At 30.7% G+C, this 26,893-nt stretch overlaps 2 protein-coding genes across 2 annotated transcripts; both read right to left on the bottom strand.

The window, feature by feature from the left end:
• Window positions 1-8,097: 8,097 nt before the first annotated feature.
• LOC115707669 (EPIDERMAL PATTERNING FACTOR-like protein 6) lies at window positions 8,098-9,442 on the bottom strand. The gene is made up of 3 exons (XM_030635695.2): window positions 8,760-9,442; window positions 8,615-8,658; window positions 8,098-8,527 (listed from the first exon to the last, which is right to left on the bottom strand). The coding sequence occupies exons 1-3, from the start codon at window positions 8,872-8,874 to the stop codon at window positions 8,321-8,323; spliced, it is 366 nt and encodes a 121-aa protein (XP_030491555.1). The 5' UTR covers window positions 8,875-9,442; the 3' UTR covers window positions 8,098-8,320.
• A 13,024-nt stretch (window positions 9,443-22,466) lies between these two features.
• LOC115704829 (IQ domain-containing protein IQM1) lies at window positions 22,467-25,753 on the bottom strand. Its single transcript, XM_030632035.2, has 9 exons — window positions 25,397-25,753; window positions 24,738-25,275; window positions 24,525-24,639; window positions 24,374-24,439; window positions 24,178-24,266; window positions 24,004-24,091; window positions 23,670-23,900; window positions 23,441-23,542; window positions 22,467-23,330 (listed from the first exon to the last, which is right to left on the bottom strand). Exons 2-9 carry the CDS (start codon window positions 25,226-25,228, stop codon window positions 22,887-22,889), a joined length of 1,626 nt encoding a protein of 541 aa, XP_030487895.2. The 5' UTR covers window positions 25,229-25,275; window positions 25,397-25,753; the 3' UTR covers window positions 22,467-22,886.
• Between the last annotated feature and the right edge of the window lie 1,140 nt (window positions 25,754-26,893).

Here is a 26,893-nt window from a genome sequence, read left to right as displayed (position 1 = left end):
TAACTTATTAATTCCTTATTGAATCCACTCTTAGAACTTGGAATTGCACTCTCAGTCATATAGAACGCTCTATATGTTCCACGATATAGATACGTCATTAGTTATCCATTGTTATAATCCTAATTTGATCAATGATCATTGATATAGATGATTTACACTATAAAGGGATTAAATTACTGTAACACCCTACAATGTATTTTATCCTTAAAACACTTAACCCTGTATAAATGATATTTCAGCTAAGTGAAATGAGTACTCCACCATTTATTTTCGTTTGGTTAAGCTCGAAGGAAATCATCCTTTACTTTCTATTCGCCAGATAGAAGCTATAGATTCCATATTTATGTTAGCGCTCCCACTCAATTGCACTACCATGTTCCCAAAATGTACGTATCACCCTGACCCAAAAGTAGGCTTAACTAACAAATCAAAGAACACGAATAACACTCTTGAGATTGAACCTAATCATATTAGGATTAAGATAATTTGATCTAGGATCAACAGGTGATATTGAATTGAATAGATATTACGGTAAGTTTTAATATATCTAATCAAAGTTCAATATCGGTCCCTTCCGATGTATACTCCATACATCTGATACTGGTAAACTTTGCCAATGTCCTGAAAAGGACATAACATTTTTCCAAGGTGTAAGAATACCTATCGCTAATTATACCATGTCAGTCTAAATCCAGTGTTCTGACAAATCAGGGAATAAACTTTCAAACTTATAATTAAGATTATATTCTACTGTGCTGACAACACTATAATCTTTAACAAATTCATATGTTCTGGACTTAAATAGAATTCATACATTATATATATAATCATGAAATAAATCATGTGAACCATGCAACATAAAATGTTATTTCTGATCTTTATTAATAAGTAAATCTGATTATATTGAAATGGGTTTTATGTAGGGCACAAAACCCAACAATATTGTCCTGATCAAATAATAAGAAGATGCATTCCAAACTGTGATCAATCTAAAATCATATCTTTTTATCATGATCATGCATGTGGTGGACATTTTAGTGGTAAGAAAACTGCTTTGAAAATTTTACAATGTGGATTTTACTGGCCTACTATTTTTCATGACACTTATATGCATTGCAAATCTTGTGAGCGTTGCCAAAAATTAGGAAGTGTAACTAGGAGAAACATGATGCCTTTGAATCTTATTCTTATTGTTGAAATATTTGATGTTTGGGGCATTGATTTTATGTGTCCATTTCCTAATTCTTTTAGTAATTTATACATTCTTGTTGGTGTTGATTATGTGTCTAAATGGGTTGAAGCTATTGCATGTCACACTAATAACCACAAAGTTGTGCTTAAGTTTTTGAAAGAAAATATTTTCTCACGGTTTGGTTCACCACGTGCTATCATTAGTGATAATGGTACCCACTTTTGTAATAGGCATTTTGAGCATTTAATGAGACAATATGTCATTACACATAAAGTCACTACACCTTATCACCCACAAACTAGTGGCTAAGTTGAGATATCAAATAGGGAGATTAAGCACATCTTAGAGAAAACTGTCAACCCCACTAGGAAAGATTGGTCCCTAAGACTCATTGATGCATTATGAGCATATCGTACTGCTTACAAAACGCTCATTGGAATGTCCTCCTATAAACTTGTTTATGGGAAGGCATGCCACTTACCCGTTGAGTTAGAATATAGAGCCTATTAGGCTATTAAGCAACTAAACTTTTCCTTAGACAAAGCGGGTGAGAAAAGAAAGCTTCAATTGAATGAGTTAGAAGAGCTTAGGCATGATGCATATGACTATTCAAAAAAGTATAAGGACCGAATGAAATTTTACCATGACAAAAACATTTTGAGAAAAGATTTTTCTTCCAGTCAAAAAGTCATTTTATACAATTCTCGTTTGCATCTCTTTCTGGGAAAGTTGCGCTCGAGGTGGGTAGGTCCATACATTGTTCGCACTATTTTTCCACATGGAGCCATTGAAATTAAAAATCCTAATAATGGTAATGTATTCAAAGTTAATGGACAAAAATTGAAACTATTTTTAGAATTGAAGAATGTTAAAGTGGATGAAATTCTCCTTGAGGATCCAATTTACCATGATCCTTAATTGCTCTCATCAATTCTTGGTAATGTGTGTTTTTCTTTATGTTTTAGATTAACTTTTTGTTTTGATTTTTGTTATCTTTTTGTTGCTCTTGACATACTACAAGATAAGGTATGACCATTCTAAACTCTCAACTCTTCTACTTTCAATTTATATTTGTATTTTGATACATTGAGGACAATGCATAAATTAAGTTTGGGGTGGTGAGTTCTTATGGTTATTTCCTTCTTTTTTTTTTGGTTAAATTATGGTTATTTCCTTCATTTGATTGAAAATGGTAGAGTATTTTTCAGTTAAAAAACAATATTTGTTGTTTGGATGCTAAAGTAGTTATATTATATATTTTTACAAAAAAAAAAAATCAAATATATTTATTATTGTTTTTCTAGTAAAAAAACCAAAAAATATATTTATTTTCTATGTATATTTTATGCATTAAAAAAAAAGCCTTTGGTGATATCCACTTTTCCTATGATAATACCCTTGATTGAGTTTAATTTTAGTTTATAAAAATATGAATCTCTTTTAAGCTTTATTTTTAATTCTTGGGTCAATTTTGCTAAAAAATTATTCATCTTGTTACGTGAAATAAATATTTTGTTACAATAATTTTTTCAAAATTTACATAATAATTTGATGAATAGATTTTAGATTTAGAATTTAAAATATATTTTCAAAGCAAGATTGACTATTGAATTAATTACATAAGCTTAATTTTTATTCATATTTTATAAGCTATTTTTAATGTGCAATTTTTGAGAACATTATTGATATCACCAAAATAAAAATAAAAATGTGTGTGTTTTTAATTTTTCTTTTGCTTGGGGACTAGCAAAATTTTAAGTTTGGGGTTGTGATAACTCTAGGAATTAGAGTTATTTTCACATTTGTTTTAACTAAAATTGGATTAGTTCTTAAGTTTTTAATTAATTTAGTAAGTTTTTAATTATTTTTGAATTTATTAACTTTATTGTAATTTTATATGTTTTTGTGTGTTTTTAACTTTTTTGAGGACTAGCAAAATTTTAAGTTTGGGGTTGTGATAACTCTAGGAATTAGAGTTATTTTCACATTTTTTTTTAACTAAAATTGGCTTAGTTCTTAAGTTTTTAATTAATTTAGTAAGTTTTTAATTAATTTTGAATTTATTAGCTTTATTGTAATTTTATATGTTTTTGTGTGTTTTTATAATTATTTTATTATAATGTGTTATGTGGTATTTATTTTTAATTTTATTTTAGTTTCTAATTTATTTTATGTATTTTTAGGAGTAATTGGTGGTGAAGGTTAGGAATAAATTGGAGAAATATTGAAGATATGGGGTTAAAATACAATTTCAAAAAGAAAATATGATGAGCCTTTATGCAAGCCCACTCTCGATCAAATATTTGACCCAAATTGAGTCGTCCATGCTTTGATCCAAAGGCCCAAGGGCGAGAGTGTGCTTCGCCCCAGACAGCGGAGAGTGAGCTCCTGCACACTGCCTGCTCCAACCTTCCGCGTGGGTCCTGCCAACTTCCCCTCCAGCATGCCACGCGAGCAGCGTGTCCCCTCGTCAGCAGCTCTCCGCCAACCAAGGCCTGCCACGCAGGTCTCCGTCGGCCTCCTCCTCCAATCCAACCACGCCATGTGTTCGCTGAGACCAAAAAAAAGAAGAAGAAAATGACTTGTTAATTGGCTTTTCTCTCAGCCGAATTTCTCATTAAAAAAAGTCAAAATTCTTATTTTTTCTCCCACATTTTACACACAAATACCTATTTTATCTTCCCAATTTATTTCACCTAAATAAACATTCCTAATTTATTTTTACCCTATCTTCTCACTATTTTTTCATCCAAACAAACATTTATTTTTTCCAATGCTCTTACACATACTCTATTTATCCCTTCTCTTCCCAACACTAATTAAATTAATCAATTTATTTATTTTGATTAATTTAATCTCCCAATTTCGCCTATAAATATGGTGTTGGAAGACCATTTCAAAGGACACCTCTTCACCACCAAAACATCTCTCAAACACCTTTCACTCTCCATTCCACACTCTTCATTTTTACCATTTTCTTTCTACAATTTTTACATTTTGAAGAGCATGTCAAGTATGTTTATCTTTTGTAATTTTCATTTCAATCTAGTTATGAGCTTCTAGTCTTTTTTTAAGATTATTAAGATGATGATGAAGCAAAATGTAACTACATAGTATTTATGTTTGTATGTTGATTTCTCATTTGTGCTATAAAGTTCATGGATTTTTCTATCAAAAATATGTTTTTTTTCATCTTCAATATCATGTATTTTTTATTGTTAAAGCATATTTCTACTTAGTTCTTCATTATGCAAAAATATAATTCTCTTTGATTAAATTATTTACATCTAATTCTTAGAATATAAGTGTTATATTTTGCCTAAACATAGTTTCTTTGATTTTGTGTAGTTTCATTAAATTGTAACACATTTAATGCTTAGAAATTATACATTTTATAAGTGAAGAAAAATCTTACCTTTTTAAAAATAACTTGTACTTAATTGGAAAATATATTTTGGAAAATATAGTGTGACTTATTTCAACTATATCTAAAATTTGGGAATCAATATACTTAGAAACACTATTGAACTTGCATTTTGTGGATTCTAATATCTTAATAATCTTATTTTACACATCATATTTGAAAATCATTTTCATACTCACTCATCTTTAATCTTCGGTATTTTAGTTACTTGTCTTTTATTTTATTTTGCAAAACCAAAATCCCATCAAATATTTGGAGCTAGGTTAGAATATTCTTGTTTGTTTCAAATAGTTTCTTTTGATGTTAGTCAACTCCCATGGGTTCGACCTTGCACTTACATGAACACTTTATTCTGAAACGATTCGTGCACTTCCGAGTATAAATATTAAAACACTCACTTTTGAGGACAACAGGATGCCTTGGAGTAGTCTCATCAATGAGTACTGCTGCTTCCACTTGTCTCTCCTACTGCAGACGTGATTGGGCAACGTTTGGGGTTTGGCTCTACCATGATGATGATGAATCAAGTAACAAATGGATTCCTACTTATTCTGTTTCAGTTGACTACCTAAGAAATATTATGACCACTCGCCACGTTTATCAAAATTTATTGTGGATTGAAAGAGTAGCTTATCAATACAATTTCTATCTGGAACAATTAAAACTGAACACAAAGAATTGTAAAAGCTCTAATGAATTAAGAGCTGAACCTTCCATTATATAGGCAAAGGATTTACAAGAGTTTGTACAAAGAAACAAAAAGCAAACTCTGTTAAAGAAACAGAAGCAAGTGGACAGAGATAACAAACTAACTCTAACAGTAAAATAACTAACTAAACTGAAAGTCAAAGTTCGTTATTTATCATCCCCCCTCAAGCGAAAAAAGGAGAGGAACACACATTGAGCTTGGCTTTGAGGTACAAGAATCGATCTTTGGTGAGAGCTTTAGTTAAGATGTCTACGGTTTGATCGATAGAAGGAACATATCTGACTTCCACTTCCTTTGCCAAAATTTGATCTCTCACAAAGTGAAGATCAATTTCAATGTGCTTCGATCTAGCATGAAACACAGGGTTGGCGGCTAATGAGGCAGCTCCTTGATTGTCAACCCATATAATAGGAGATGCTAGAAGATTCACTTAAAGCTCATGTAAAACAGAGTGCAGCCATTTGAGTTCAGCAGCGGTATTGGCAAGAGCACGAAACTCACTCTCTGTGCTGGACCATGCAACAACTTGCTGCTTTTTTGCAGACCAGGAAATGAGGTTTCCCCCTAAGTAGACAGCATAGCCTCCAGTTGAGCAACGGTCATCAGGACAACTCGCCCAATCGGCATCGGAGTATGCTTGTAAAAACAGTCTTAGAGCCGGTTTGATGTGAAGTCCCTCATGAATTGTGCCTTTGAGATATCGAAATAACCTTTTACATGCATCCCAATGAACTGTTGTAGGAGCATGAATAAATTGGCTCAATTTATTCACAATGAATGCAATGTCGGGTCTTGTCAAGGTCAAATATTGTAAAGCGCCTAATGTGCTTATGTATAAGGTTTGATCATGAAACGGCTCACCATTAGTCAGAGATAGAACATAAGAGGCACTTGTTGGACTAGGACAAGGTTTAGCACCCTCCATATTGAGTCTTGTAAGAAGTTCAGCAATATATCTTGACTGTGAGAGATAGATGCCTGATGCATTTCGATGAACTTCAACACCTAAAAAATAGTGTAAAGACCCGAGGTCTTTGATACCAAATTCCTGGTTTAGATCAGTGATAATGGCAGCAATAGCATCTTTGTTTGGTCCTGTAATCAAGACGTCGTCCACATAAACTAAGAGCACAATGAGATTCACACCAGAGCCTTTAATAAACAAAGAATTGTCAGCCTTTGATAGTTGAAACCCTTTGTTGTACAGAGTGCTTTTGAGCTTTTGATTCCAAGCTCGTGGAGCTTGTTTAAGGCCATACAAGGCCTTGGTAAGTTGGCAGACATAGTGAGGGTATTTGGGATCAACAAAATCTGGTGGTTGAGGCATGTAGACAGTCTCTTCAAGGGTACCATTTAAGAATGCATTAGAGACATCGAGTTGGGTAATCGGCCAATTGAATGATACTACAAGTGTGAGTAAAATCCTCACTGTGGCTGGTTTAACGACGGGACTAAATGTCTCTTTGAAATCAATGCCGGGAGTTTGAGAATAGCCTTTTGCAACCAACCTTGACTTGTATTTGTCTAAGGAACCATTAGCCTTGAGCTTGATCCTATGAACCCATTTATTCCTTATAAGTGTCATGGAGGGATGATAGGGAACAAGTTTCCATGTGTTATTCTTTATGAGGGTTGTGTTCTCGGTTTGCATGGATGCATACCAGAGTTTATACAAAGAAACAGAAAACAAACTCTGTTAAAGAAACAGAGGCAAGTGGACAGAGATAACAAACTAACTCTAATAATAAAATAACTAACTAAACTGAAAGTCAAAGTTCGTTATTTATCATGGATGGACCGTATGCTATAGGCCCAAATCCTTGTGTGATATTCTTTGGCACTGACATTGTAAGTTGCAGTATAACTTCAATACAAATGAGCTCAAAATTCTGCGTACAATCTACATGGGTTATTGTAATTACTTGCCACTTGGTTCCTTCTTTCCTGCAGTCTTCACCTTCCGCAATTGCCTCATACCTTTTCAAGGTCTGAATAACGAGAGGAATGCCATATGATCATGAGGCCTTCACTCTTGTCTATAAAGCATCTCATTCTTTAGTTAATTTATTACTACATTTTTCAATTTGTTAGTTTTGGTTCTATAATAAGTTGTTTTTTCAACAACAATAATAATAACAATTTATCCCTTCAACTTTGTCACTAAAAATTCATGCTTATGAAAAATTACATAATATTGCTTAATTTTAGTTTTCTACCTAATCAAATTGAAATAAAATTTTATTTTAATTTAATCTTTAATATATTTTATGTTTCAACTTTTTCTTTAGTAATGAAATTAGTTTCAAGTTTCAAATTTTTTTTTTACGTTAAAATTGAGCTTTTATTATAAATTAGTTTGAAAAATATTCAGTATATATCAATAGTAAAGAAATATTGGTGTTGTAATATATATTCATCTTTTAGTTCTTATATTATTTTAAAATTGAGTTGTAAGATATCTTAATTTATTATAACAAAAAAAGAGGATCTTCTTTCAAAATATAAAGCCTAGAACAGGGATCTAAACACCATGTAACAACTAACAACTATAACTATGAACTATCTATACAACTTTAAGTGTTGTTACATTCAAAAATATATATGTGTGGTAAGCCATAGTCAACAACATTACTACAGTCTACTGCAGTGAGACAGGGACTAAACACTGTCAAAAAAGCATTTAATGTTGCAAAACAGGTAAGCACTTCATATTAAATAAACAATAACAAACATCCAAATATATAAATTATTAAAATAGATAACAAAACCAGATGAGACCAAAGAGATAATTAATTTCAGTAGAAACAAGACAACAAGTTGATTACATTTTTTTGTAGAGATCATTAAGATTAGAGATTATAAAACTATTGGAAACTATAATATATATATAATATGTATATAAATAAACATATCTTAATCTAATCCTATCTTATACATCTCAATAACCCTTTGATAGGAGACAATATTACGTGTCAAAATACATACTATTTTTGTTTTATGGGTTGAAGAGGGAAGCACCACACTTGCATTTCCAACCTTCTGGCTCGTAATTAGCAATTTGGATGCCGATTCGGTTAGCAGTGGCTGGAATCTGAACAGGGTCACAAGGGAAGCAACCTTCACATTTGTGTACACAGTTTGGGGGTCTTGACCCCAGCCTACTAAGTGATCTGTACTCTTCTTCAATTTCATTCCCATTTCCCTTTAACCAATCAAAACCATATATATGTCAACATGTGAATGTAAATATCTACAGAGTAACAGATATATTAGAGATGTAGTTATGTACCTTAGTGAAGCCAAAGCCAGATAATGGGGTGTGTGAGATTTGGTCTGTTAAGTAAACAAGTTTTCAAGATCACGCAAAAACTGACATAAACTTTTCAAAGTGAAAGAGAATGAATATTACATTGTAATAATAATAATAATAATACCTTGTTGCTGAACAAAGTGTTTGGATTCAAAAGGCCTGCTTTTTGTGTTAGATACACAACTACTCATGAGAAAAGCCATTAGAAAGTAGCAGCATAATAACATCTTTCTCTTCATTTTCTTTTTATGATATGTGCAAAAAAAGAGAGAGAGAGAGAGAAAGAAGACAAAACTCACTAAAGAAGAAAAGATTGAGATATAATTTTATAAGCCGGAACAGTATTATTAGTAAAGAACCACCGCAAATGCCTCAACAAAACTAAAACCTGTATATAATGCCTTGTGGGATATTGCTTTTTCAGACAGACTGGTTCTTCTTCTGAATTCACTTAACAAAAAGAATGAGGTAGAAGAGACACACACTCCTATATATATACACACACTTAAAAGCTTTGAAAGTCATTATGATTTCAAAAGTCCTTTTTCTCTCTCTCTCTCTTTCTCTTGCACTCTTTACAAAAATTATCTGAAGTTGTACGAACAATACTGGGTCAATCAAGTCCGTTCTTCATTCTTAATAAAGCTGTTATTTAATTATCAGAATCCGAGTTTCTTGTAAGAAGAAAAAAAGAGGTTCAAATTTCAAAACACCAGAGCTTACTTAGTTACTTACTCCAGTAAAACCTTGATCTTTACCAGGTATTAACTAAAAAAATATTGACTTTTATCAGAGCACAAATAACATTTTAAAATGTGTTTAAAATAGTGAATGCTTTGGTAATTTAAGTAAGTGAGTGAGTAGTCAAAATGGAAATGGATGAACTTTTCAATGATAAATCTCAATCAAAGTAATGAGCTTCCTGACTCACATCATTATCTCATCACCGTTTTCAGTTTTGTATGCTAAGTAATTAATGAGTGTCACAGATATCAACACTACAGAATTCACAAAACACTGAAACACTGTATTAATTACACATTGAACCTTTAGCTCTTAATTAATCCATTGGTTTCCAATAAAAAATCTATTAACTATATATCTATGTTTTTTTACTATTAGAAATTTTGAAAGATTATGCAAATCTGAATTGACTGCAGAGTCCATTGCGTATAGAAAACAGTTCAATGATATATGCAATACTCTGCAATGTTATATACACCTCTAAAAGATTTTGCTAATTCACTTTTTTAAAGTTGAATCAGAAGATACAATAATAAAAGTCACGATAATGGATTTACTATAATTTTACATAATAAAAAACAGGTCTTACATAATAAAAAAGATAAAGATGATAGAGTTCAAGAACAGAAGACAAAATCATTGCAGAATTTATTATTGTTATCCTTATATATTTCTTTTTTCAAATGAAATCATTGATGAAAAAGTGTGCAATATAATATTCTTTGTGGGATAATGTATTATTTTACAATTTATTAGTAGATTTTAAGCTAATTAAAATTTCTAGTCTTTAAACTTTAATTTATATTAAAATATCCTTCTTAAATTTTGAAGGTTGTTAAAAAAAATTCTGAATTATTTAGATTATTAGATTTAAAAACCTTTATCAAATTTTAGTAAGGAAAGTTTAATATTGATGAAAGTTCAGGAGACATGATTTGACACTTATCGAAATTCAAGGAGGATAACTTGGTAGATATTAAAGTTTGGAGAGCATAAATTAGTATATGAACAATCACAGAATTAGTAAAATTAAATGAAATTTGACAAAAGTCTTTAAATCCAACAATTTTAAAAGTTTGAGAGAATTTTTAACAGTTAGAATAATTAAAAGGGATCTAATTTGGTACATGTCAAAGTTCAGGAAGTAAAAATTTTAATTCGCCTAAATTTTAATATTACTTGCTAAATTAAAATATAATATATGTTACATTTGTTATTAGAACAAGAAATAGAAGGAGAAAAAGAAGAAAATTAATGTAAATTGTTAATTGTTATAACTCAAAACAGTAAAAATACATGTAAATAGATGTAGAACAAAATAAATTAGAACCATAAAAGGAAATAGAAGTAGTAAAAGATGAAACGATAATTTTTAATGTAGAGTAGAAGAATTAATAGGTTTAGAATATTTCTTTGAAAAGTGATAAGGTGATTTTCAGATGACAGAGAGTATATTGAACATTATATATTGAAATCCTTTTTTTTTATAGTCTTCAAGAGTATGAGCGAGTCAAGAGAGAAAGAAGAAGATCAGTACTTTAATTAAGCACCAACTAATTCTAATTAAGAGAGAACATTTGTGCTATTAATTTTGACATTAATAGCAAAAGTTGATAGGGTTATAAAACACTTAAAGAAATATATAAATCACAGATCTAAACATATTCCTAAAGTGCTTTAATATAGAAAACCCTAAATCATATAAATCTATAAAGCCTTTGCTAAATTAAAGAAGAAGATGATGATAAAAGATCAGCGAAAGTACTAACCTGAAGCCATTGTTGGAGATTGCAGAGAAGTTCTTAGGTATTTTCTCTGATGGGGAAGGAGAGAATACAGAAAACCTAGTGTTTCTTGGGGACCACTACCTATTCATAGACTCATCTTAGAATGAGTTTTGGGTATTTATAATTTGGCCCCTCAACAAATTATAAATTAACTTATGGTATCTACACATTATTTCCATGACAATTTAATACCCTTTTGATACCCATAACATAATTGGTCACTTAATTTTGTATCACACTTTATAATAGCATATACATTATACATATGTGCCCACATAGGATTTTTTAATCCAACAATCTCTCACTTGGGCAACATATGTTACCTAATAAATGTATCTAATAAATGTATAACCTTATGGGCTCAAAATTTGCTATTATGTAAAGGTATTCACAACAATCTCGTCCATCAACTATACCCATATAGGATCAAAGCGATTTTCGTCATATCAATCATGACTAAACCCATCAATGGTCACATATACAAATAGAGCCAAATGACATAGATCAATCATGGATGTGTAGCATGGAAATTACATGCAATGTGAACCGAACATGCCTATTTCCAACTGGTCCTCCTTAAACGAAAGTGAGGTCAAACTTAAACATAACAAAACAGAGTGAATAAACTGAAAACTTTATTTCTGATCAGAAAATAACCAAATACATAAATGTCTTAAACAAACATAAAAGCAATGAAAATACAAACTCCCACTAAATCATGATATCCTCAAGTAATACTACACCCATATGAGCAGTATGCCCATGAAAGACCTTGGGTGGTAATCCTTTTGTGAGCGGATCCGCCATCATGGAGTTTGTCCCAATGTGCTCTATGGATATCTGTCCACTCTGCACTCTTTCTTTCACAACTAGGAACTTTATGTCAATATGCTTTGACTTGGATAAGCTCCTAATGTTATTGGAATACAACACTGCTGATTTATTGTCACAAAATATCTTAAGTGGTCTTTCAATATTCTCCAAAATACGCAGCCTAGTGACAAAGTTTCTCAACCATATTCCCTAATTTGATGCCTCATAACACGCTACGAATTCAGCTGCCATAGTGGAAGAAGCTATAAGTGTTGGTTTGACACTTTTCCAGGATATAGCTCCTCCAGCTAACAGGAAAATGTAGCCTGATGTAGACCTTCTGCTATTGGCATCCAGCGAAATCAGAATCAGAATACCCTATGACCTCCAAATGATCTGACTTCCTGTATGTGAGCATGTAATCTTTTGTTCTCTAAAGATACCTCATAACCCTCTTGGCTGCTATCCAATGGTCCATACCAGGGTTGCTTAAATATCTGCCTAACATCCCAACAATGTACGCAATATCTAGACGCGTACATACCTAAAGATACATTAGACTCCCTACAACTGATGCATAGGGAATCTTTTTCATTTCCTGAATTTCAAGGCTGCTTTTAGGGCATTGTCTAAGACTGAATTTGTCTCCTTTAGCAACAGGGGTATCACCTGGTCTACAATCTTGCATGCCAAACTTTTTGAGTACTTTATTAATATAGCTCTTTTGTGATAATCCAATAATACCCCGAGAACGATCTCGACGTATTTGAATTCCTAATACAAAAGAGGCATCACCAAGATCTTTCATCTCAAATTGCTTAGATAAGAATCTCTTAGTTTCGTGCAATAAGCCTATATCATTAGTGGCAAGCAATATGTCATCGACATATAGAACTAGAAATATGTATTTACTCCCACTGAACTTGTGATATACACAATTATCAATAATATTCATCTCAAAACCAAATGAGATAATTACTTGATGAAACTTGTGATACCATTGACGAGAAGCTTGCTTGAGTCCATAGATGGATTTCTTTAATTTGCAAACCATATTCTTTGGGTCACCAACCACAAAGTTTTCTGGTTGCTCCATATAAATAGTCTCATCAATGTCGCCATTGAGAAACGCTATTTTAACATCCATCTGATGTAACTCAAGGTCAAAATGAGCAACAAGTGCCAATATTATCCTAAAAGAGTCTTTCGATGAAACCGGAGAGAAAGTCTCTGTATAATCAATGCCTTGTTTCTGAGTATAGCCTTTTGCTACAAGACGTGCCTTAAATCTCACCACATTACCATATTCATCCTTCTTGATTTTAAGTATCCACTTACAACCAATTAGTTTTACACCTTCTGGTAATGGGACAACTTCCCAAACTTTATTGTCTTGCACAGACTTATTCTCTTCATCCATGGCATCAATCCACTTTTGAGAGTTAGAACTTTTCATGGCCTGATGCAAGTTGATTGGATCATCTTCCATCATTCCAATTTCATCCTCATGTTCTTGAAGAAATACAAAATAGTCATCTGAAATAGCATTTCTTCTCTCTCTTGTGGACCTCCTTAATGGCTCTTGTTCTTGAGGGTGTTGAATTTGTTCTTCTGGAACAATAGCCTCATCTTGATTTGGGAGTTGTTCAACATTGTCTTGTTGAGGTTCCAAATTCATTTCTTGATCAATGACAGGTGTGGAAGCCTGAACATTGTCTAAAATGATAGTAGGAACTGAGTTTGAATTCAATTCCTCCTCAAAAGCAATGTCTCTAACCTTATTTCTTCCCCCAAATTCAACATCCTCAAAAAATGTTACAGTTCCCGTCTCAAAAATATTTCTGACAGTGGGATCATAAAACTTATAGCCCCTAGATCGCTCAGAATAACCAATAAAGTAGTTGCTAACTGTTTTGGAGTCCAATTTATTTTCATGTGGCCTATAAGGCCTTGCCTCAGCTAGACATCCCCAAATGTGGAAATGCTTTAGACTAGGCTTTCGACCTGTCCAAAGCTCATAAGGTGTTTTTGCAACTGCTTTACTCGGTCCTCTATTCAAAATGTAAGCTGCTGTCTTTAATGCTTCTCCCCAGAGGGACCTAATCTTTATTGGCACCTAATCTCTTAGTTTTGGTCTGTTTTCCCTTGATACAATCTACACAGACATTGAAATCTGTGAAGTCAAGAGACTTTAAAATGTCATCAGACACAAGACGCTCAATTCTACCTCTTGAGATATGACCTAAGCGTTTATGCTATAATGACGCTGAATTTTCTTTATTTAATTTGCGTTTAGTACCTCGTGATTCCACATGCAAGGTTTCATTATAGGATGCAATTGTTTCTAGCAAATAAAGATTGTCTTAATTATTCAAATAACCAGTTCCAATAATATTTGAATTTAAAGACAAAGTAAACTGATTGTTTCCAAATGAACAAGAATATCCAAATTTGTCCAACAAAGAAACGAAAACTAATTTCCGTCTAAAAGACAGCAAAACAAAAGTGTCTTTCAAATCCAAATAAAAACCAGTTCCTAATAACAATCTGAAATGCCCAATTGCTTCCACTTCTACCGATTGTTCATCGCCTACAAAGATGTATCTTTCACCATCACTTGGCTTTCGGTAGCTCAGGCAATCCTGCATAGAAACACTTATGTGAGTAGTAGCACCAGAATCTATCCACCAAGTGTTTCTAGGTACTGAAACTAAATTAACCTCAGAACAGACCAGAGCAAGATTAATACATTTCTTTACACGCCATGCGTGATATTTGGCACAATCTTTCTTCACATGTCCAGGTTGGTTACAAAAGAAACAACCCTTAGAATCCTGTTGTTGTTTCTTTTGAACTGGACCCTTAGCAGCTTCATTCTCAAATTTCCTTTTCTTGCCCTTATCCTTAGGGGTAGTGGCCAAATGAGCACTTTCAGTTTTGTCCTTTTTTAACCTTTCTTCCTCTTGCACACAATGAGAAATAAGCTCGTTGAGAGTCCATTTCTCCTTTTGACAGTTGTAACTAATTTTAAATTGGTTAAACTGTGGAGGAAGTGTTAACAAAATCATGAGTACAAGTACATCATCTGAAAGCTCAATCTTAAGTGTCCTTAATCTTGAGACAATATGATGCATTTCCATAATGTACTCCCTTACATTTCCTTGACCCTTATACTTCATGTTCATTAAAGAACCAAGAAGTGTTGTCATTTCAACCTTATCGTTTTTAGCAAAACGTTCCTCAATTTGTTCAAGGAAATTCTTAGCCATAGTAACCCCTTCGGATTCCGTGCCCCAAAAGGCTTCTGGAATGCTGTGTTTCATAATCATTAGACTCATGCGATTTGAACGATCCCACCTCTCAAATTCCCTTTTATCATCATGGGAACTTTCCTTAGTGAGAGGTGCAGGTTGTTCATTCCTTAGTGCATGGTCTAAATCCATACATCCCAGAACTATAAGTAAGTTCCTTTTCCAATCTTTGAAATTGGTCCCATTAAGCATAGGAATAGAATTAATGTTAGTAGATATTGAGGCAGCAGAAGATGAACTAGCTGAATATAGAACAAATAAAACAAGCTCACATTAATATGCATAATTAAACAATAAATTCAAAAATTGGTTAATCCCATCTCAAGATACCAAACACACATTAATATCAAGTCTTTGGACAGTAATATTAACTGTAAGCGGTACTCTTGGTGTAGCAATCAAATATTGACAATAAAATTGTGTCAAACAATAGGTCAATCTTTGGACTAACGTATTGCTCACACAAAATACCTTATAATTGTCACACATTTATCGCCACAGGTATGTTTGAAATCTAGCAAAATATTCACTTACCTTTGGGCTAGTCAATATAAGCATCAATTACAAACATACAACCATCCTAATATTTAAATAAATTAATCTACACAAAAGAGATCACTTTGGCAACATATTGTTTCAACTAATTTACTCAAAATATTAGTCATTAACCAACACCAAAATTTGAATTAAATTGTTCCAAATATATATCACTAAAACCATACACTAAATATATGTATTAAATATCATTTTTCTTTTAATCCATTACAATTCTAAAGATAATATATATACAGCCGCCCATAAGCATAGTGCGAAAAAAAAGAAAGGGAAACCGAACTTTATAGGACTTATCGATGTACTGAAGCATGAATTGATGTACTGAAGCATTAATTTATCAATAAAAATTGCATATATACATGAAATCCATTAACATCAAGCCATAATCATACAATTCAATACTGAAGACATATATTGATGTGATCAAATCTATATAATATGCATAAAACTTTAATAAATTGACAAACAAAAGTACAGCCGAAACAGTAGGCATTGACTGAAGCTTAACGCAAGAAAAATAATAATAATAATAATAATAATAATAATAATAATCATACTGAAACGAATTAACTCATGTATATATATATTATACATAAACAATACTGAATTCCCATTCAATGATACATAACACCAATCAGAATATATGTATTCATGAATCAAAAAATTTCACGCCGAATATCAACCAAAAATTCAAAATATTACGGCACAATAATATTTAAAGAAAAATCAAAACCCTAATTTTTAAAAAATCCCCAATTTCATAAACCAAATCATCAGATCTTCAATTAATTCAACAAAGGTGGCTCTGGTACCACTTGATAGGGTTATAAAACACTTAAAGAAATATATAAATCACAGATCTAAACATATTCCTAAAGTGATTTAATATAGAAAACCCTAAATCATATAAATCTATAAAGACTTTGCTAAATTAAAGAAGAAGATGATGATAAAAGATTAGCGGGAGCACTAACCTGAAGCCATTGTTTGAGATTGCAGAGAAGGTTTTGATCTTCCAAGAATACACTATTTTCTTAGGTTTTTTCTTTGATGGGGAAGGAGAGAATACAGAAAACCTAGTGTTTCTTGGGGACCACTACTTATTTATAGACTCATCTTAGAATGAGTTTTGGGTATTTATAATTTGGCCCATCAACAAATTATAAATTAACTTATGGTATCTACACATTATTTTCATGACAATTTAATACCCTTTTGATACTCATAACATAATTGGTCACTTAATTCTGTATCACACTTTATAATAGCATATACATTATACATATGTGCCCACATAGGATTTTTTAATCCAACAAAAGTTGCTTGATAATTGAGAAGGTGAATCAAGCACACATAATAACACGTTCAAATACATATTACTCTTGTGAAGTAAGCAAATTTGCTTGGTTATAACTTATAAGCTTGTTAAAATATTACATGTGGACTAATATAATTAAGTGTTGGTTGGTTTATGTCAATGATAATTATATAATCGGTAATATATAGCAGTACTATTAAGTTATAATGTGATAGACATAATATACTAATATATTTGGGGCTTAGAACACGCTCTAAAATGTATTTGGTGGGCCAAAATAACTAATTCTCTCACGTTGAGTATGTAGGTCCAATTAGTTCATAATTTCTTATAAAAAGGGTTGGGCTCTTTATTGGTATTTTTAAAGTAAAATGTATATGGATATGTTGTACAGAGAAAAATAAGTGTTCATTACACCTAAGGACATACACACTAATAGTAAAAAAATTAGTATTAAAAGAATTAAATATTCATTATTTAATTAAATAATTATACACCAAAATAGTAAAAAAAATTACAAAATACCATAATTTTTTTATGTAAATTAAATATAAATATTTTTATAACAATTAAGCTTCCATAGATCAAAAATCATGAGTCCCTTATTACTCAGTACACTTAAACTTTTTTTTCTTCATACGGTAGATCAAAAGAGTGTAATATGTTAGTTTCTTTATCATTCATAAGATATGCAATAATAATATTCAATTTGTAGATAAACATATTACATATAATTATAAGTGTATAACTATAGATCTAAAGAATACATTTGTTGATCAAAGAGAAGAACTCAAATGGCGGAAGCGTACCTTAATTTATAGATAGTGATGATCTTAATCCATCTTGTAGAGATAATCTTTGTGGTAATATTGGGTAATGATCTTCCAAGAAAACAAGACTTAGGGTTTTCTAATTTTCTCTCTTGATGGGGAATATGAGAATAGAATTGGCTCTTATTTCTTGGGGACCACTACCAATTTATAACCTCATAGCTAGGCTATTAATTTTAAGTATTTCTAATTTAGCCCCCCAATAAATTAGAAATATCGCTTAGGGCATCTACACATTTAACCCATGACACTTTAATACCGATGACTCACAATTACTAAAATAATTACTTTATTTTGGGCCAAACATCAAATAATAATACACTAATATACATATGAGCCCATATTAAAAATTTTAATCCACCATAATAAACATGATCATTGGAGATAAGGTCAAAATAAGACCTATGTCAATGTTTTAAAATTAAATATTTGATCTTAATAATAAAGCAAGATATGTTTTAGTTTGTTATTGATAATCTGAATTGCTTTTTAACAATGCTTGGTTGTTAATTTGTCAAAAAAAAAAAGAATATTCTAAAGATTTAAGATGTTCTTCATAGTTTTTTGTAATAGCAAAGCAACCATTTTGAAGAGCATTCCAAAGTACAGTTGTTTATTTTATTTTTTGAAATACCTCATTAAACCATGTAAATAATATATTTATAATATACATAAATAATAAAATATTATATATATACATAATATTTATTTATTTTTACACTTACAAACATATATATAAAAATAATAAAAAATTATAACACTAATACTAAAACTCTTAGTATTTTTTGAGTTATTTTAACTTATCTATTTTTAACTTTTGTAATTATTTTATATTAGCTATGGTATAAGTTCTTTTAAGTTGCAAAAAAGGCCAACGCGCGCCTAGTAGGATTTTACGGACAACAATCATTTCTAATCCATATATATATACATGTGTGTAATGTGTAAATTGTCAGATTTTCAAGTACTGGGACTACATAAATCCCATTATTATATATATACTTGATTTTTGTCTATGGAGAAGAATATAAGTAATGATATTTTACTAATAACAAACAAGCAAGCACAGCTTCAAAATTATGCATAACACCTCAGTACCATAGCAGTAGTAGTGCACCGAATTAAACAAGAAGTGAAATTGAGGATTGATATAATTTTGCTTAAAGAAATTGGACAAAAAAAAGATGGAAATTAGTTTGAATTTTTGTAATTATATACAGTAGAATACTCTATTCAAGAATAACCTCTAATTTGTTATAAAAAAATCAAGTCCCGATTTGGGCCAGTTATAAATAAGAATAACCTCTAAATTGTAATTAGTTATACATTTTCTAAGTCCCGTATTAACAAAGTATACCTCTATATAAGAATAATTACATCTTAATAAAATATATACATGTATTTTGTAAATTTATTTATGTAAAATTAATAATTTTATTTTAAATTATAATACATGTATGAAATTATATTTACTCTAAAATATTTCTATTATGATATAGTATTAATGATTATTTATTGTTATTATTATTACATTGATATTTTTTTGTTTTTTAATTTTTTTTTTCTAGTGTAACTCTATTTAGTTATAACATCCCAATTAGAATATAATTTACTTATTCCCAAGTGTATTCTTGGATAAAAGTTCTACCGAATATAATTTATATATATATATATGCTGTACTCGTCTGAATCATTGTGGAGGACGAACAACTTCAAATATATAATTAGTTTTTGCATGACAATTAAATGACATAAAAAATTGAGATTAATTTTCTTTTAAAATGCCATGCACTATAGTCTATGAGCTTTTAAGTACCTACCTGTACCAGCTATATAAAAACTAGAGAGATCTGCACCTTTCACTCTCTTCTAGATTTTTTGTACGGTGGTACTGTTCCTCTAACCAAGAAACTGATTAAATTCCAAAACTGAAAACTTTTCTTTTTTTAAAATAAAATTCAAACCGCGATTTTTTTAGAGTGGTAATTAAGTGAATTTTCCTTTGCACTCTTTTTTTTATATTTTTTTTTTTTTACTTGAGGTACATGTACAACCTTCTAAATTATATTTAAAAATAATTAAGCCCTCATTTAGTATTTATTAATGATAATTAAAATGAGTCATCTCATTTATTTTTTTTAACTAATAATTAATTTATTTATTTTTATTGATAATTAAAATGTGTAATTCTATTTACTTGCTTATTTGTTTTCCAGACAATTAAAAAAAATTAATTAAATTAAATTTTTTTATTTATTAAAATTTTATTTTTTAATAGATAATAATACCACAATGAATTATTCTTTTAATTGCTTTTATAATAAATATTGGCTATTTACTTTTCAAGAAATGGAAAAATATTTCTTTAATTTCATAAATTTTGCACCAATTTTTTTTTGCGTCGTATCGTCTTTTATAAAAAATTTGTATTTTTTCGTGTTTTTACATTTTCTCAAATTTCATTTCTCTCTAATCAAATATGTATATAAGAAATAAAAAAACACAACTATTATAAAAGAATAGATATGTTAAATCAATTAATTTTTTGGCATAAAAAGAAAAATTACTTAAAAAAATAATATAATAGTAAATCGATCTAACCTATACCATTAATTAGGCATAATCATATTTAGTTTATTTTTTTTATCTTTAGTTGTTTCTTTATATATATATATTATAATAAACATGAAATAAAAAATAATATAATATATAAAAAAAAAAAATCTGCAAAATTTGTTGAAAAAAAGAAAGAGTTGCTGTTTTTTATTATTTATAACATAAAATAGTATATATTTATTATTAAAAAGAATTTAAAAGAAAGATACTGGTGCATATTATTTAATAAAAAAATAAAAAATTAATAAAATAGTAAAAAAAAAAAAAACAAATAAATGAGATAGCTAGAGAATGTAAAAAAAAGTCTAATATAGAATGCCCTTATCATTCTTTATTATTATTATTATTATTATTTAAAATAAAAAAACATATTATATTGACAATAAGAATGTTCTTTATGGTGACTGGTGAGGTGAGTCAAAACTGAAAATACTATAAACCCTCGAAAGAGGGATTAATTTGATTAAATATATAATTGTAGTCTGAAATCTGAATTGGAATTACCCAACTTGATGTATGATTGATCTGATGAGTGATTTGATGATTCACTGTCATGAATTTGCATGTATTCGTAAAATATGTTGGAAAAAGTTTATTAATAATAAATAAATTGAAAATTATTTATATCGATTAAAAACCTTTCGCCATGCATGTGTCTTAATCATGTGCTGTGTAGTAACATATTTATTGATTTTGTTCTTCATTCTTCTTAATTTTTGTGTAAATATTATTTTAGAATTTGTATTTTGCAAAAATTATATATTAGATTTTAAATAATAAAATGAACCTTGTATTTTTTTAAAATGGTACAATTAAGACCTTGAATTGATTTTTTGTGAAAATAAAACTTAATAATAATCTGACCTAAAGGTGTTATGCAGGGCCGACCCTGAGCTAAGAGGAAAGAGGGTCGCCTTAGGCCACCACCGCTTAGGGCCCATTTCGAAAAAAAAAAATTAAAATATAGTTAGTAATAAAATAAATAATAATACTTTTAGGGCTCGGAACGTCGTATTAAGTCGTATTGTATTGTATTGTATTATATTAAATTAGATTATAGGCTAATTAGTAATTTTTTCCTCCGAACTTTGACATGTACTAAATCGTACTCCCGAAACTTTTTTGGCCGTTAGAAATTCCCTCCGAACTATTGAGATTGTTAAATTTAAGGACTTTTGTCTAATTTCATTCAATTTTACTATTTCAGTGATTGTTTATGTACTAAACTATGCTCCCCAGACTTTGATATCTACCAAATCATGCCCCTCAAACTTTGATATGTACTAAATCATGTCCCTTAAACTTTCATTTATGTTAGAATTTTTTTTACTAAAATTAGATAAAAGTTCTTAAATTTAACAATCTCAATAGTTCGGGGAAATTTTTAACGGCCAAAAAAGTTCACGGGGCACGATTTAGTACATGTCAAAGTTCGGGGGAAAATTACTAATTAGCGTAGATTATATATCATATTTTTATATAATACTATGTTAAATTTTAATTTATACTAAAATATTATATATTTAGGGGTCCATAATAGTTAATACCACGTATAGTTTTACATAAAAATATTGCATAAAATATTATATATTTAATGGTAAATATGTATTGTAATTTAGTAATAATTTAATTAATTTAATAATTAAGAGGTTAAAAGTTTAAATTCCAATAAACTCAAAGTCTTATTAATTTTCGTTATATAATCAATCGTGATTTGTTAGAATCACATAAACTAGTTAATTAATAATTTTAGAGTCAAACATTAACACCATTTCAAAAAAAGAAGAGCAATCGTTCATTTTTTTTAACAAAGGAAGAACCAATCATTTTGTTTCTTTTTAAAGAAGGAAGAACAAATCATTAAAACAATAAATTTACTATAAATTCTCTTATTTCTTCCCTCAAATAATTCAATGTATACTATATTATGTTTACAAACTTAACCCCGTATAATTATTCTAAGTTAATTCGTTGTTTACGAATGTCACATATACTTTACTTTTACAAGACAAACAAATAAATATTCCCAGCCCAAAAAAATATGAGCGGAAAAAGGGTGTAAAAAAGGAAATAAATAGAGAGACCTATCTATTAGGCTGGTACAATTGAAAAAAAAAATGGCTGGAATATTAGAAACAATTTTTAAAGAATGAAAAAAATGGGAAGAAAAAAAAAAGGTTAGCTCCTACCCTCCCATTTATTTTGATTTTTGAAGAAGGTTGAGAAGATTCATTATTGGGCCATATAGTGACGAACAAAGCCTTGAGTCAATATGACTTAGTTAATGGTAGTGATTGGGGTTCTTGGACTAGGGAGGCCCATATACGCAAGCCTTGGAGAGAGACGAACTTTTGGGCTTGGCCTTGGAGATGGAATTGGGCCGTAACTGAAACATTGTCCAGGAGCCACTCGAGGTGATAGGTTGACTTGTTCGAGGGCTCTTGATTGAAGCTCTGTTGGGTAGTCCCGGACACACCCAATTCTGGGCCCAGTTCCAGTACTCCATTTACAAGAAAGACGCTGGCCCAAATCAAACAATGGTGGCTTAGCTTTATCACACTCGACCTTCTTTTTCTCCTCTTTTTTGACGGCTGTGATTGTATTCTCCTTAGCCACATCAGCCATCTTAACACCGTCCGATTTCTTTGGAGTTGTCGAGCCTGATTTTTGTAACACGTTGGGACCAATGGATGAAGGATAGTCATCATCAATGGCACACCTCTGCAGACACAAAAAGATAAATAAAATTATATCAGAACACTTGTCACAAATTTCTTAAACTACATAATAATGTAACAAAATATATATAAGCTATAAGCTATATCTTTTACCTTGACATTTGAGAGATCCACATGATTCTCTTCAAGGAAGTTGATGAACTCTTTGAAGTTCTCCTCTGTTGGATGATAATGTCCACTGTATGGCCAAATAGCCTGAAAATAATGTGCAAAAAGAGTAAATATCTCACATAATTATTAAAACTCAATTGGGTATTCAAAAAATATAGATTAATTTGTTGTGTATATAAATGTATGTGGGGATAAATAATAAATTAATTACCTCAAGAACACCATCATGGGCTACTAATCTTCCAGCGGCTGTGGTGGCACCCCCGGATAGAAAGCTCGAGTGTTGAAATGAGCCTTTTTTCTTCTGACCAACATAAAGAGACCTTGTTGTGCTTAGCACAAAAATCCATTTGGAACCCTCCACCGTATTCACTGGGCTCCCACTTTGTCTATATATAAGTTTCCCATATTCTACTTTTACTTCGTATCCTTCTCTTTCTTTCTGTAAAAACCAACACAAAGTTTGACATAAATATGTGCATGCATACACCTTTGAAGAATGAATAGTGAATAGAATGGTGTGTTTATATAAGATTAGAACTTACGGGTCCAAGATATGTAATGCATTGGCGCTGGAGAACACTTCTTGGGATTTTCTCAAGGTTTATCTCTTTGCCATCTCCAATATCCAACCTGCAATTTTTATAGAAAAAAACAGTGAATTAGAGAGAGCCCATATATGTTATGTTTTAAATTTGAAATAGTGAATAATTACATACCAAAAGAAGAAGGGTTGAGCACTCTCGCTTTCAAACCAAATATCATAATACACGTGCAAATTGTGTCCGTACCGATGGCGTGGATCAATCTGTAATTAGAACACAAATTAATCAAACTTAAAAGTTAGCCTATTTGACTTGACTCACATATAAACACGAAAAAACTCTAAAAAGAAAAAAGAGAAGAATTACTTACAGCTTCAAGCCAATGTTGTAGGGCCAACTTTTGTGCCTTATCATCCTTGGACAAACCTTTTCCCACCTAAACCAAGAAAAAGTCATTCTCAGCTCCCAAACGATTTTTCACAAATGTAATTCTGGGGAAATAGAAAAAAAAAAAAAATTACCTTTGCTGCTCTGGTCCTAGCCCTTGCCCATCTTTGAGCTACAGTTTCCTGCTTCTCACCATTGAAAAACGACACAGAACTTCTCTTGAGAGATGCAAAGTCTAATGCTTTCCACCTAAATTACGTACCAAAAACAAATCAATTTAAGCAAAACTTATAAAGGAAAGAAAAAGAAAAAAAATCCCACTTTTGCTAAATAAATGAAAAACTAACCAAAGTTCTTCAACGACAACAGCACAATCGGCAAGGTTTCTTCGAGTTCGGTAACTTTTGTACACTTTTTGAAGCTTAACAGCAGCAGCATCAAGCTCACTGACCGGTCTAGGTGAGAACATAATAGCTGGTTCAGGCAGAGAAAGTGTGGGGATTGGTTTGTGTTTATTTATTTGGTTTTTTTTCTTAAAAGTCAAACTCTCTATTGGGTCTTGAACAAGGCTCTTGAATGAAAGATTACTCTCAAGAATAACTTTCTCCGGTTTGTAATGCTGCAAACGATTGGACCTGTCACTTTTGGTATCGTTAGAACCATTTGGGATTACTGTCATGGTTTCTGATTCTGTTCTCTTAAAGCTCTGTGTTCTACTGTATTTGAAAGCAACACCTTTGGGAGAAAAACAGCTTGTGTGTTGTAAAAAACCAGAGTTTTGGCTACGCTCTACAATTTCTTTCCAGGCTGAAACAAGTATGGAGAGGGATAACCCCATAGACTAAACAAACCCACCAAGAGAACTTTGTTTCAACAAAAGGGTATCTGTAATTTGCATTAAAAAATAAAAAGATTAATACTTCTCAATACTACATAATGGCATAATTAAAAGAAACAGAAGATAAATCAAACAAGGTGTAAAGGGATGGTTTATTAATTATCATACCTTCAATTTTGTTGCTTTTCTCTTTCAAAACATGGTTGTCTTTTTTTTATAAGGATTAAATATAGGATGATTAGTCCACCTGGTTTCCTCTTACTTATATATACAGAACAAAGTATGTGTCCTTTGCTGAATTTTTCGATACGTGTTAAAATTGGAAAAAAGGGAAGTCGTTGAATTCTCTTATAGAAAATCAAGTCAGGTACTTGTTGGTTGTGAAGTGATTAGAGGGTTCAACTCTTGATTTTACTTTCCTTTCACGATTCAAAGCCACGAGTTTGATTTGATGTATTCAAAGATAGACTTTGAATTAACTTAATTTGGAGTTGTGAACAAGGTTTGCTCTTATGAACCCTATGTTACATTCTCGTATATATATGTGTGTGTTCTTCATTTACAAAACCATATATTAAAACATAACAAATATATTAATGTTTAAAAAATATATAATTAAAGGAAGTCGGTCAAAGAAGGTAAGCCTAGCCTGGTTTCCATGAAATTCTCCTTTGGAAACACAATATTCAATATTGCGTTTCACTTAGCTAAACTGGGATTTTGGTAGTGTGTTTTAATTCTCAACAGTCAACAACTTTTGGTCATTTCGTGACTCGTGCTGATATAAATCGTAATACTACTCTAATAGCCTCTTTCTTTCATTTTATTATAGAATGAAATGACTATAAGACCCTTCCCCCTTTTCCGCGGGAAGTGAGAAGTGGCTACCCTTGAGAAATGTTAAAAAGTAATAATTTGTATTAATGGGTCGAAATCTTTGACTTGTGGGAAGTGAGGCAAACAATATTTGAAGTTAATGTTAGGTTTGTGGAAACTTTGGTATCCATTTTGCTGAACCATATTTTGGTTAAGAAGAATAATTATAATGTCACTTGAAAATAGGGTAAATGTTCCATATTTCATTAATTGCATGAGTTTTTCTATTTCTATTTTTTATTTTAGTCAAAATGGACTAAAGAGAATAGTCTGAAGTCAAGACCGAAAGCTCCAATGTAGTGCTTACTTGTGTTATGTAGTGCTTGCTTGTGTTAATTTGCTTTATATGCTCTTGAAATCTCTAAATAATTTAGACTTATCATTCTAATTATATTTATTTATATATATTACGCATTTAGAATTGGAATTATATTAAAATTAGTCTCATATTATCCTGAATTAATATTATGATGAAACTCAATACTTCTTACAATTTTAATAAAAAAGTCCGATTATACTATTTAATTTAATGGAGAATTGTTTAAGCTACTTATTTGTTCAAGAATATTATTATAGGCACCAATAGTACTTAATACTTATAAATATGCCGTCTTGTTATTGACTAGTGATACTCTTAAAAAATTATTATATTAAATGATATGTGGCTCAATTCTTAATCGGACCAATAGCGATAATAATACATAGAAAAGTGTATATTAGATACCACTAATACTTTTTAGTATTTCTCTTTAAACTTTGTTTAATGTATGAAAAATAAATAATATCATT

The sequence above is a fragment of the Cannabis sativa genome, chromosome 1, assembly GCF_029168945.1.
Source record: "Cannabis sativa cultivar Pink pepper isolate KNU-18-1 chromosome 1, ASM2916894v1, whole genome shotgun sequence".
NCBI classification, from domain to species: Eukaryota; Viridiplantae; Streptophyta; class Magnoliopsida; order Rosales; family Cannabaceae; genus Cannabis; species Cannabis sativa.
Note: the sequence above shows the minus strand (reverse complement) of the source record. Positions and strands in the feature narration are given on the sequence as shown.